Source organism: Coturnix japonica, chromosome 4 (assembly GCF_054131305.1).
Source record: "Coturnix japonica strain WE chromosome 4, WE-NBRP24, whole genome shotgun sequence".
In the NCBI taxonomy this organism is placed as follows: Eukaryota; Metazoa; Chordata; class Aves; order Galliformes; family Phasianidae; genus Coturnix; species Coturnix japonica.
This window is the reverse complement of record NC_140666.1, coordinates 26,592,042-26,603,461: the sequence shown is the minus strand read 5'-3', so window position 1 is coordinate 26,603,461 and position 11,420 is coordinate 26,592,042. Positions and strand designations below refer to the sequence as shown.

The 11,420-nt window shown below is 39.4% G+C and overlaps 1 protein-coding gene across 2 annotated transcripts; it reads left to right on the top strand.

The window, feature by feature from the left end:
- Nucleotides 1-1,681: 1,681 nt before the first annotated feature.
- Nucleotides 1,682-11,105, top strand: PLRG1 (pleiotropic regulator 1). 2 transcript variants are annotated; one of them, XM_015860928.2, is made up of 15 exons: nt 1,722-1,765; nt 2,937-3,043; nt 3,589-3,731; nt 3,956-4,009; nt 4,115-4,208; nt 5,191-5,281; nt 5,470-5,571; nt 5,972-6,064; nt 6,413-6,562; nt 6,682-6,783; nt 7,213-7,315; nt 7,894-8,002; nt 8,845-8,984; nt 9,697-9,890; nt 10,533-11,105. In XM_015860928.2, the coding sequence occupies exons 1-15, from the start codon at nt 1,757-1,759 to the stop codon at nt 10,590-10,592; spliced, it is 1,551 nt and encodes a 516-aa protein (XP_015716414.2). In that variant the 5' UTR covers nt 1,722-1,756; the 3' UTR covers nt 10,593-11,105. The 2 variants fall into 2 exon arrangements, with proteins under 2 accessions (XP_085400924.1, XP_015716414.2); XM_085544798.1 differs by lacking the exon at nt 2,937-3,043 and having other exon boundaries at nt 1,682-1,765.
- The last annotated feature ends 315 nt before the right edge of the window (nt 11,106-11,420 follow it).

Here is an 11,420-nt window from a genome sequence, read left to right as displayed (position 1 = left end):
CAGGTAGAGGAACAGTGGAGATCTAACATGGGGCCGCACTAGCTCTGAACCAGGAACTTGACATTGAATTATCCTTCCTTAGTCCATATGAATCTTAACGATATTTGTCTTGAATTTATTCTGAAACCACCACCATATTCTGCAGCAACTTTAGGTGTCCTTCTTCAGGCACTCAGTGATCTTTGGTCTGTGGTGGCTGTGTCCATGCCAAGCATGTTTGGCCTGGGAATCCCTTAGCTTCATCAGCCTTCTGATAGGATTTTCTCTATGAAATTCAGCCTTTGACCCTCCCCACTCCAGTATTTTCATTGGCTTCCCAAAGAGAGTTAGCCAGCTGTGTCTCCTCGGGGAATTACCAGGAACCACAATGAATGAACCACATGCCCATTGTGCCAAGACTGGTGTGCGGATTTGGGTTGAAGAAGCATCTGTCCTAGAAGGAGCTGTGTCTGCACCACAAGGCTTTTTCCTGAAGAGGCTTTTCAGCAAAGCTCCACCTGCATGGGGACATGACTTACACTGGCGAGAAATGCTTCTAGCATGAGTCACAATCTGGAACTGCAGGGGGAGCAAGGTATATTGGAAAACATACATGAATATAACAAATATTTGGGGAGCAGGACCTAATCTCCATTAGTTGGCTTGCTGGGTGTGAGATGGGATTTTTCTTTGATGCTTGCAACTGTTACAGCTAGGCTGACACTGTATAACGACGGGAGAAAGCCTTATGAACAACCAAGAACATGGTTTAATCTTCTTCTTAAAATGGTGTCAAGGAGGCTTTGTCTCCAAACAGAACATCTTTCTTCGTTGTGTTTTCTTCACTTCCTCCCCAGCTCACATGGTTAATGAGAAACTCTTCCTGAACTCACGTAGTGTTGATAATGCAACAAATCTGCTATGAAGAACTGCGAAAAGAAAGCATTGACCTGATGGTGTTCCGGAACATCTCTTTGTACACTGCTTTTGTCCTGGAGAGCTACTTACTGGCAGAGGTGTATGTGTGTGTTTTTAGGAATGAATTTTCATGTGCCGCCTCTCGTGTTTGCTTTGCCAAATCATCCGCCCATGGTGCAACACTCTTTACACAAACCCCATCCTTGTATGTTGGTTCCTTTAGGCTGAACACATCCCAGAGGTAATTTGGGCCAAGGGGGAATAGAGCCATCTTGGGCCACTGATAGCTGTGCCAGTAAATGTGATTTTGAAAGGAATCCAGTTGTTAGCAGCTGATTTAGAAACGTTTTTGGAAGCTGCTGGCGTTGTACATGTCACACTGTGACAGGGTTACTGTAGAATTAGATGTTCAATTAGATGTAGACGTTTATGGAGGGGGGTGGGGGGGCTTTAAAAAAAGAGTGTAATTACAGGCCTCTGTAAAATCTAATGATGCTGTAATAAGTAGCACATGTAAGTGAAGTTTTCTTACAAAACACAGATCTTTCTTTTCTCGGATTGCTACAAAGCTCTGTATTTCAAGGAGGTTTTCCTTTCTAGATGCACTAAAAACGAGCCCGATTCACTCAGCAGACGACAGCACGCAAAGTGCCGAGACTGTAAGTTCAAAACAAAACAAACCAACATATTATTATTAAAACAAACCAAGAACAAAACGCCAGCGCAACACCGCACCCTGGCGTTGCAATCTCCTCAATGCAGCCCGGCGCACCCGATTTGCGTCACTTCCTATGAGGTATAGAGCAGGAGCCGGACGTGTCTCCATAGCTGTCGGTGGGGAGCGGGGAGCGACGGCGCCATGGTGGAGGTGAGGGCGGTTCAGTTCTTGTGTTACTGAGTGTTGTTGGTAGGAGCACAGAAGATGCTGTGCAGTTCTCCTATGTAACAGTTCTTTTACTGGGTGTCATCACTGTCCAGAGATATCTATAGTTGTTCACCTCCTGTTGTGGAGGTATTGAGTTACCTATTGCTTTTATTGCGACAAGCAGACATTTGCTACTGTAATTCCTGTTTCTTTTTGCAGTTGCATGGAATTTCTAGTTCCCAAGCCCTATTATAGATGTTCTTTATTTGATATCTAGATTTTACAGGTCCTTCCTGAGCAAAAAGTTTTGTGTAGGCCCTACTGAGTTAGGGGAGTATGAAGTGTGGCAGAATGGGGCAATGAGTGGGTAAGCAGAGTCCAGGGCAGGAAAGCAGAGCTTAGTGGAGGAAGCCCCAGCTTAATGGAGTGTGGAGGCTGGGCAGCTGAATGGTAACTAGAGCCCGAAGTTCTTAATGCTTCCACTCTGTGTTGCTCCTATTTGTGACATACAGAGCGAGCACAAAGAGGCTCATACTCTGATTATCACATCTCTTATTATTTATTTATTGTGCCCTGAGAGGAAGGTAGGAATTAAAACCTGAATTGTGAGGTCCTAAACAAATATTCTATATAAGCTAATAGCTTTAAGTTCTACTATTTTGGCCCTGACTTAGATATTAACAATTATTAGCTTTTAGTAGCTAGTAATTTCAGAAGGATAAGAGGCTTTGTCTTATTTGATCCCAGGATTTACTTCTTATAGTAAACATCACTGTTCTTACATAGGGTGACACTGTGCAGAAACTGATGTTCATTTTTATGGAGGTAGTGCAATAAAGGAATGTTTTCAGAATCAGGTACTTTATTGTTTAGGTATAAAAGCATCTAGAAAACATGAAAGATAAACGTATTCATGTATTTTATAGATGATAGTGCAAAATTTTTCCGGCTTGTCATTTCTGAGAAAGTGGGATTTACTTTGACCACACATTTAATTAAAGCAACTAACAGATATACTTAAATCTGTGGTTTCTAAGAGGAGTAGTGTTTTCTCTGATGTGAATAGTGTTGTATCATATGCAAGTCTGAAATTGCTACTCCATTTCTTTTTCAGATTTCAGTTTTTCATTTAAGCGTGGCTAAATTTATTTAAATATGCTTTCCTTTATTTTAGGAAGTCCAGAAGCACTCTGTGCACACACTTGTGTTCAGATCTTTGAAGAGAACCCATGATATGTTTGTAGCTGATAATGCCAAACCTGTACCGTTAGATGATGAAAGGTGAGTGCTGTGGCTGAGTTTTACTTTGTTAATAATTGTTCTATAGAATCATAGAATCAGCAAGGTTGGAAAAGACCTAAAAGATCATCTAGTCCAATTGTTCACCTGTTACCATTAGCTCCCACTAAGCCAACACAATATCCAGTCGTTCCTTGAACACCCGCAGGGTCGGTGTCTCCACCACCTCCCTGGGCAGCCAATTCCAGTGCCTGACCACCCTTTCTGAGAAGTAGTAGTTCCTAATGTCCAGCCTGAATATCCCCTGCCACAGCTTGAAACCATTCCTCTAGTCCTATCACTAATGACAAGAAAGAAGAGGCCAACCCCCAGCTCACTACAACCTCCCTTCAGGAAGTTATAGAGAACAATCCTATCCAAATCAGGAGTTTGGGTGTTCAGTACAATTAGCAGTTAAGGGAACTGAAAAGCATGAAGATTGTAATGTTATCTGTATGAAATGTTTCCTGTTTTTTAAAATATTTCAAAGCTTAGTAGCAGTTCAAAAATCAGAATTTAATCAGGATTATGTTCTGTTCTTCCAACAGCCACAAAGTAAAGATGGCAGTCAAGCTGCGTACTGAGTATGGCTCAGTGTTGCACATGCCTACTCTTAAAGAAAACATGAGAGAGAAAGGAGGCCCAGCCACTGGGGATCCATATGGACATAAACAGTATTCCGGAAATGAAGGTTTGTTATTCCTAGTACCGTGTTTTTTCTTTGTTTTCACAAAGAAACAGTAGGAGACTTAATTCATTAGTAAAACAAGCAAGTTTTAAGGTAATGCTAGTGTGTGCTGTATTTGGGTATTAGAGAGCTGATAAGGGTTGAGGATGTTGTCAAATTGAGGATGCTTTGCACCACCTACTCTGTTGTACTGTTTTGTTTGAATGCGTTATTTTGTTGGTCTTTAGGAGAAGAACTGGAGTATGTGATAACTGGCACACATCCATATCCACCTGGGCCTGGTAAGTAAAATTCTGTGTTTGAATCAGGTATGTCAGAGTTAAACTGAGATTTTTTTAAAAATTATTTTTTAAATTTTTTAATTTAATTTTGTTTTTTTTTTTAAGGTGTGGCTCTGACAGCAGACACTAAGATCCAGAGGATGCCGAGTGAATCTGCAGCTCAGTCCTTAGCAGTATCTCTTCCTGCTTCTCAGTCCAGGTACTGCTTTATTACTTCATTAACATTTGCATAATCTACAAGAACTACAAGGCAAAACAAAGTACTTTGAATATTCAGCTTTATAAAATACCTGAAAACCTGATCTAATGGTTGGCAACCTTGCCAATGGCAGGGGGGTTGGAACTAGATGACCTTTAAGATCCCCTCCAACTTAAGCCATTCTGTGATATGATTTTAAGTTGGTCAGATATCATCTTGGTGTATGCAGTGTTCTTTCTTGGCTGTCATTAGAGGCAGTGGACAGAAGGGGGAGAATGGGGATCACAGAATAACAGAATTGTAGGGGTTGGAAGGGACCTCTAGAGATCATTGAGTCCAACCCCCCTGCCAAAGCAGGTTCCCTACACCACGTTGCACAGGTAGGCGTCCAGGTGGGTCTTGAATATCTCCAGAGAAGGAGACTCCACCACCCCCCTGGGCAGCCTGTTCCAGTGCTCCGTCACCCTCACCATAAAGAAGTTCTTCCACACATTCGTGTGGAACTTCCTATGCTGTACTTTCATCCCATTACCCCTAGTCCTGTCCCCACGCACTACTGAAAAGAGACCAGCCTCACCACTATGGCTCCCACATCTCAGGTATTTAAAAACCTGGATCAAGTCCCCTCTCAGCCTTCTTTTCTCAAGGCTAAACAGACCGAGTTCCCTAAGTCTCTCCTCATCCTGGAGATGCTCCAGGCCCTTTACCATTTTTGTGGCCCTCCGCTGGACTTTTTCCAAGAGATTCCTGTCTTTTTTGTACTGATCTAGATCTAGATAGGAGACAAAAAGAGGAGCTTGATTTGTGGGTCCTCTTGTAAGTTGAGTTGGTCAGAGACTGGAATAGGCTGCCCAAAGAGACTGTGTGGTCTCCGTCCTTGGAGATGTCCAAGACTCAGTTAGACACTGCTCTGTGATATCTTATCGCTTACTTTTTAAAATAGAGTTGATTTCAGTTGGTTGACTGTTTTCATTTAAACTAGGTTGGATGCAAATCGGACAGCTGCTGGTGTGGGTGAGATTTACAGACACGCTGGGATATCTGAGCGTTCACAGCCTCCTGGGATGTCTGTGGTGAGTTTGTTGCATGTCTGATGTGAAATATTGGCAGGTGCCTTTTGGTTTCATTTCTGTATTGTGTGGAGATCTCCTTGCTGCCTAAGCTTCATTGGTGTTGAGGTGTCAGGGCAAGAAGGTTTTAAATTTTATGTGAATAGGTAAGTTATGAAGTAGATAGATGTACTCTTCTTTTTAATTTGCAGGCTATGCTGGAAGCTGGTGGAAACAAAAATTCTGCGTTAGTACCAAAGAAGGCTCCAACCATGCCCAAGCCTCAGTGGCATCCACCTTGGAAACTGTACAGAGTAAGCTGCAAACTTAAAATGTGAATACAGATGTGAAAGCGTATGAATTAAGTTCTATTAGGGTTTGGTTTTGTCACTGTTTGTTTAAATATAATACTATATACAAACAGATTTTCAGGAAAATCTTCAGAATGCTGGAGTATTAGATAAACACAAAACTAATTGTTAAAATCAGTGTTTATGAGAAACACTTGAACTCAAAGGAATATGTGTTGATTCTGCATACAACAGTGTTAGAACGTGCTCTATGTAGGAATTAAGACAAATTCCACTTCAGTGCAGTCTGCCAAACTGCATGTGTTGAAGCGTTCTAACAAATTCCAGTGTTGGGGAATGGAAGCTGCATTGGGTGATATGTGGGTGTTATTTCAAATTTAGGACTTTTTCTCTTTTTCCAAAGGTTATCAGTGGTCACTTGGGCTGGGTGAGATGTATTGCGGTAGAACCAGGAAATCAGTGGTTTGTTACTGGCTCAGCTGACAGAACTATTAAGGTAAGAGGTTGAATGAGGTTGCTGCCAAATGAAGCTTCAGAGGGTTTTTTATTGTTTTTGATATTTAAAAATTTCTTCAACCCTTGGAAAAAGTGTCTCACTATACACAGGATGCCGTGTACAGAGCTGCAGAATATTTTTCTTTTACTTCATGGTCACAAATGGAAGAGAATTTGTGGAGTATTACTAATACTTGAGGTTTCATTTGTTGTATATTAGTAGCTGAAGAGCAAATGCTTGTTATTGTGATTTTTATTGTTAATTGATCTTACTGCATCTTACCTGGACTGTTTGCCCACGCTATTGCTCTGTAGCTTTTAATTGTCTACCTCAAATATTTTGGTGCAGATTTGGGACCTTGCTAGTGGCAAGTTGAAATTATCTTTGACGGGACACATCAGTACTGTACGAGGTGTGATAGTAAGTGCAAGAAGTCCATACCTCTTTTCCTGCGGAGAAGACAAACAAGTGAAATGCTGGGATCTTGAATACAATAAGGTAAGCTGTGGTTTCTTAAATTGGAATTAATTGGTAGTGGCAAGCATAAAAAATAAAAGCATTTGGAATATTATTTTAAATATTTGGTTAAAACATGTATTTTTTTTTTATTCATTTAGGTTATCAGACACTACCATGGTCATTTAAGTGCTGTCTATGGTTTAGACTTGCACCCAACAATAGATGTCCTGGTAACGTGTAGCAGAGATTCAACAGCACGAGTAAGTATAACTTTGTGTTTTAATATCTTCCATTTGTGGAAGGGGCTAGTTAGCAGGAGTTAAGAACACACATTAAAATGAGAAGTTCGTGTTAACTTTGTTTTCCTTTGTAGATTAAAAAACTAAGCCTTCAATTATACCCCAAAAATTGTACTCCAAATTATTCCTTAATCTACTAGATAAACTCCCTAAAATATACAGGATTACTCTGTGTGATTTATGTGCATATCTGGAGATTTAAAGGTACGCTCCCTCTTGAAATATACCCATTTAAGCAGTTCATCTTGTGATGAGCTGCTTGGTGAACAAAACAATTTAAATACCTAAACATATGGCAAGGAGATAGTGTAATCAATTGCAGTGTCTAAAATTCATAACATATGCATCCTTCTTGGTCTATTTGCTTTTTATTTTATTGTAATTTCATAGATTTGGGATGTGAGGACAAAAGCCAGTGTGCACACGCTCTCAGGACACACAAATGCTGTAGCAACAGTGAAGTGCCAAGCTGCAGAACCACAAGTTGTTACAGGTAGAGTGGACATGATTTTGCAAATACCATAAGTAATAAACCCAATCTTAGCTGTATTTGTCTTGTATTTCTGTGAGGTTCAGGCCTTTTCTCTTTGTTAATTTATTAAATTCATTTCTCATTAGCTTTCTTTTGAAAATGGGCCCTGCAGTGGTTAATTATACCATTAATAGTATGACTTAAGGAAATATAGCTATGTATTGTTTGAATGTCTTTCTGCATTTCCCATGCTGTAGTTAATGAAGTGCATCTTTTCCATTATGCCAAAATTGGAGCTGCAGCAGCAGCAGGGATCCATAGGCAGGGGATTTCAGAGATACTGGAAGGGTGGAAGGTAGATTCCTTGCCCTGAGCTCTGTCCACGAGGGTGTTTCAAGAAAGTCAGGCCTGTGTTTGGATGGGCTGGCATCCAAGGCCTTCTCTGCTTCAATTTTCTCAGGAAATAAATGGAATTAATGCCATAGTTTCCTAACAGATACATCAATAATTGTATATTTTTCACATATTAATTTTTGTATGCTTTATGAGAACAGTAATAAAGAGAGAATAAATAGTGTTTCTTTTTTATTTCATTGCAGGCAGTCATGATACTACCATACGACTTTGGGATTTAGTGGCAGGAAAAACTCGTGTTACTTTAACAAACCATAAGAAGTCTGTAAGAGCAGTAATATTACATCCAAGACAGTAAGTTTTCCTTGTTCTTTTACCTTCTCATATAATTCATGGTGTGGTGCTGGAAAGTCAATGTGAGCCCTGATTAGGAGTAGCAGGGCATAATGAGGAAAAAAAAATTACAAAAACCAAAAAGGCAAACAAACAAACAGAAAACCCAATAAGCATATAATGCTTAAAAATGTATATATCAGTAAGCTATCTGTGTAGCACCTTTACTGCTCTGGGCTTCCCAGGAATTGGTTTTCATACCCAAAATATATTGCAGTCAACAGAATTTCTTTTGCATGTGCTTTGGCATGTTCCTTGAAAAATCAGCAACACTGAGCATGATAAAGCTAATAATAATTTAAGTAACTGATTGGTTGTTAGAAGAAAGAGACACGTTTCTGTACAGTTTCTCAGCTGTGAATATTACTAATGGAGGCAGTGATTAATAACAAGTGATTTTTTTGTAATGTGTGCATCATTGCTTAAGATGTTTCAATCCTTGTAGCCTTAAAAAAAGAAAACGTTCTTGTGGGTATTTAATCTTTGACGCAGGTGTTGTTTGCGATGCTGTAGGTTAAGATAACTCTGTTTTGATACATCCCAAGTTTATCCAGATAAGTTACCATTAAGACAATGGAGAAAACAAACTTGCATAGAATTCGCTTTTATTTCAGTACTTTGTCCTTGCTTGTGTGGGTTTGGAAACCAAAACCTTTTTTCCTCTCTGATACCTCTGCTGATGATGCCCTTCTACTGAATTTCTCAGAATAACAACAAACGAATGTATTATCTTCCCTGCTGTCCAAAGAAATCTTTTATACCCCCTTCTATATCTTCAATATTCTGTGCTTATTTTCTTTCAGTTATACATTTGCATCTGGTTCTCCAGATAACATTAAGCAGTGGAAATTCCCAGATGGAAACTTCATTCAGAACCTCTCTGGTCACAATGCTATCATCAACACATTGACTGTAAATTCAGATGGAGTTTTGGTCTCAGGAGGTAAATGACATTCATATTCTTTCCCACTCCTCACAATGTACATATGACTGAAGGTTCTTAGGGTCAGGATGTTCCCTTAGCTCTCTTGGACTTATAAACCTGCTATAGCCTACATCTTTGTTTTGAAAGAAGTAGAATCCCATATATTTTTTGGTTCTGCATGCCCAAAAATGTGTTTGAAAGCAATCTGAAATCTCCAGTAGGGAAGATATTTCTGAACAGAGAGCTTAATGTTCAGAATATCAGTCTTTTCTTTGCTTCCAAAGCAGCGCGCTGCCTTGTGGGTTATTTGATTCAAAACGGGATGAGATTCTGAGGAAGCTTCACCAGCCTACTTAAACAAGATGAATCTTCCCTCTTAGCTAAGAAAAACAGGAAACCTGAGCAACCTGATCTAGCTGTAGGTGTCTCTGTTCTTTGCAGGGGAGCTCTTGGCTAGATGGTCTTTGTAGGTCCCTTCCAACTTAGATGATTCTGTGTCTGTGTTGTACTTCAAATGTTGCTTTCAGTTTTGGACTCATAGAGCTTCTCTTTACAAGAATGATAGTCGCTCAGACCATGTGCAAAGAAGAGCAGTGAAACTGGTGAAGGGACTATAAAATAAATGTTATGAGAAGTGGATGTGGAAGCTTGATCACAATATTGTTTTTAGAAGAATGGTAGAAATTAACTGGGTGAAGTACTAATTATTTTTGCTTTGATTTATTTTCAGCTGATAATGGTACTATGCATCTTTGGGACTGGAGAACTGGCTACAATTTCCAGAGAGTACACGCAGCCGTACAGCCAGGCTCTTTGGACAGTGAATCAGGAATATTTGCTTGTGTTTTTGACCAGTCTGAAAGCAGATTGCTAACTGCCGAAGCTGATAAAACCATAAAAGTGTATAAAGAAGATGATACTGCGGTATGCCAAAGCATCTCTTTTATATATTTTCATGAAATTAAAAGATTTCAAGTAAACTTTAGGCACAGCAGCAAGGAACACGTATATACCCTTGTTGAATCTGTTCTGTTAATATTTGAAAAGAACATGTATGCATAAATCTAAAGAGGACAGCAGGTTCCTCCTAATTTCTTATCAACTGCTATAGAGCAGATAAGTTGCATGTCCATCAGATCTTCTACTCAAGTCATTTTTGTTAAAATTTGGGAAAATCTACCCAAAACAGCAGCAGATTTTGTGTTTAGAAGGTGCTCAAGGATTTTTTAGGTGTAATCATTAAAACGTGAATTAGCAAGAGGGTTACATTTTACATACACACACACACACACACACGTATATATATGCGATATGGGTTTATTCCCACCCATCGCCTCACAAAAACAGGAAGAAAAGATAAAAGCAGGAACAAGTTCTGCTGTGTCTTTCAGGCAGGAATGATATTGTAATTTAATTTGGTTAAATGAATTGGGTAACTTTAATGCTGTGTATAACATGGAGTATATATCCTATGTAAGTAATATTTTAGACTAAACCCTAATTACAGACTATTCTCAAGTTAAAAACAGAATAATTCCTTACGGGGCTTCTGTTCTTCCCTTTCAGACTGAAGAAACTCATCCTATCAGCTGGAAGCCAGAAATTATCAAGAGGAAGCGATTTTAATGCGGCAACATACTTGTGCTATATTGTCTTCTTTTTGTCTTTTTTGAGAGCTTTCAGTCACATTTTGTTCTGCCTACAACAGAAGTGCAGGAAGTCAGCCAGTCTTTGCTTTTTCAGTCTGTTTTCCAATAAATTTTATTTCTTTCTTTTTGTCTTTTTTTTTTTTGATTGTGTGATCCTGGATAACAGGTTGCAGCTGTCAACCTTCTTTTTGTGGAGCATGTGCTGCTGTTCATGAAGAGGATAAATGTGCAGGTGGTTACTTGTTTTATATGCGTCTACTGAGTGTGAATCTGAAAAGATTTTGGTGAGCTGGAAGGCCCTTGCTTTGTTCCTAAAGTAACTGAATTCACCCTAGCGTCCATCTACAGGAAACTTCTTGAGTGACACTTTTAGATTGTAGAGCAATGTTGTTTACTGTGTCTGTGTTTAGTAAATACTGTAATGGAACATTAAATATGCTCAATTGCAAAATAACAGGTTAACCAATAAAGAAATGGGATATTACAGTAATAACGTAGTTTCCTTGGACAGCACCACACTGGCAATCCTCAGTGGCTTTGTTACTGAATAAAATTGGCTTTCCAAGAGTTTCTTTCCCTAGGAAAGCTTTCATATGCAACTCCATATCTTTGCTTATTTCATTTTGCAGTGGACCCGATATAATGAGAGCCACTGTCAGATTATATTGCTTAGTTAGCACGGGGCTAGGACCAGTTGACTTTATAAATCATGTGTCATGCTTTCTTTCAGTTATCCGAAGTATTTGTGACATTCAGTTACAGGGAACTTCTAAACCTGAGTTCTGAAGAAAAGCTCTTAAGTGAT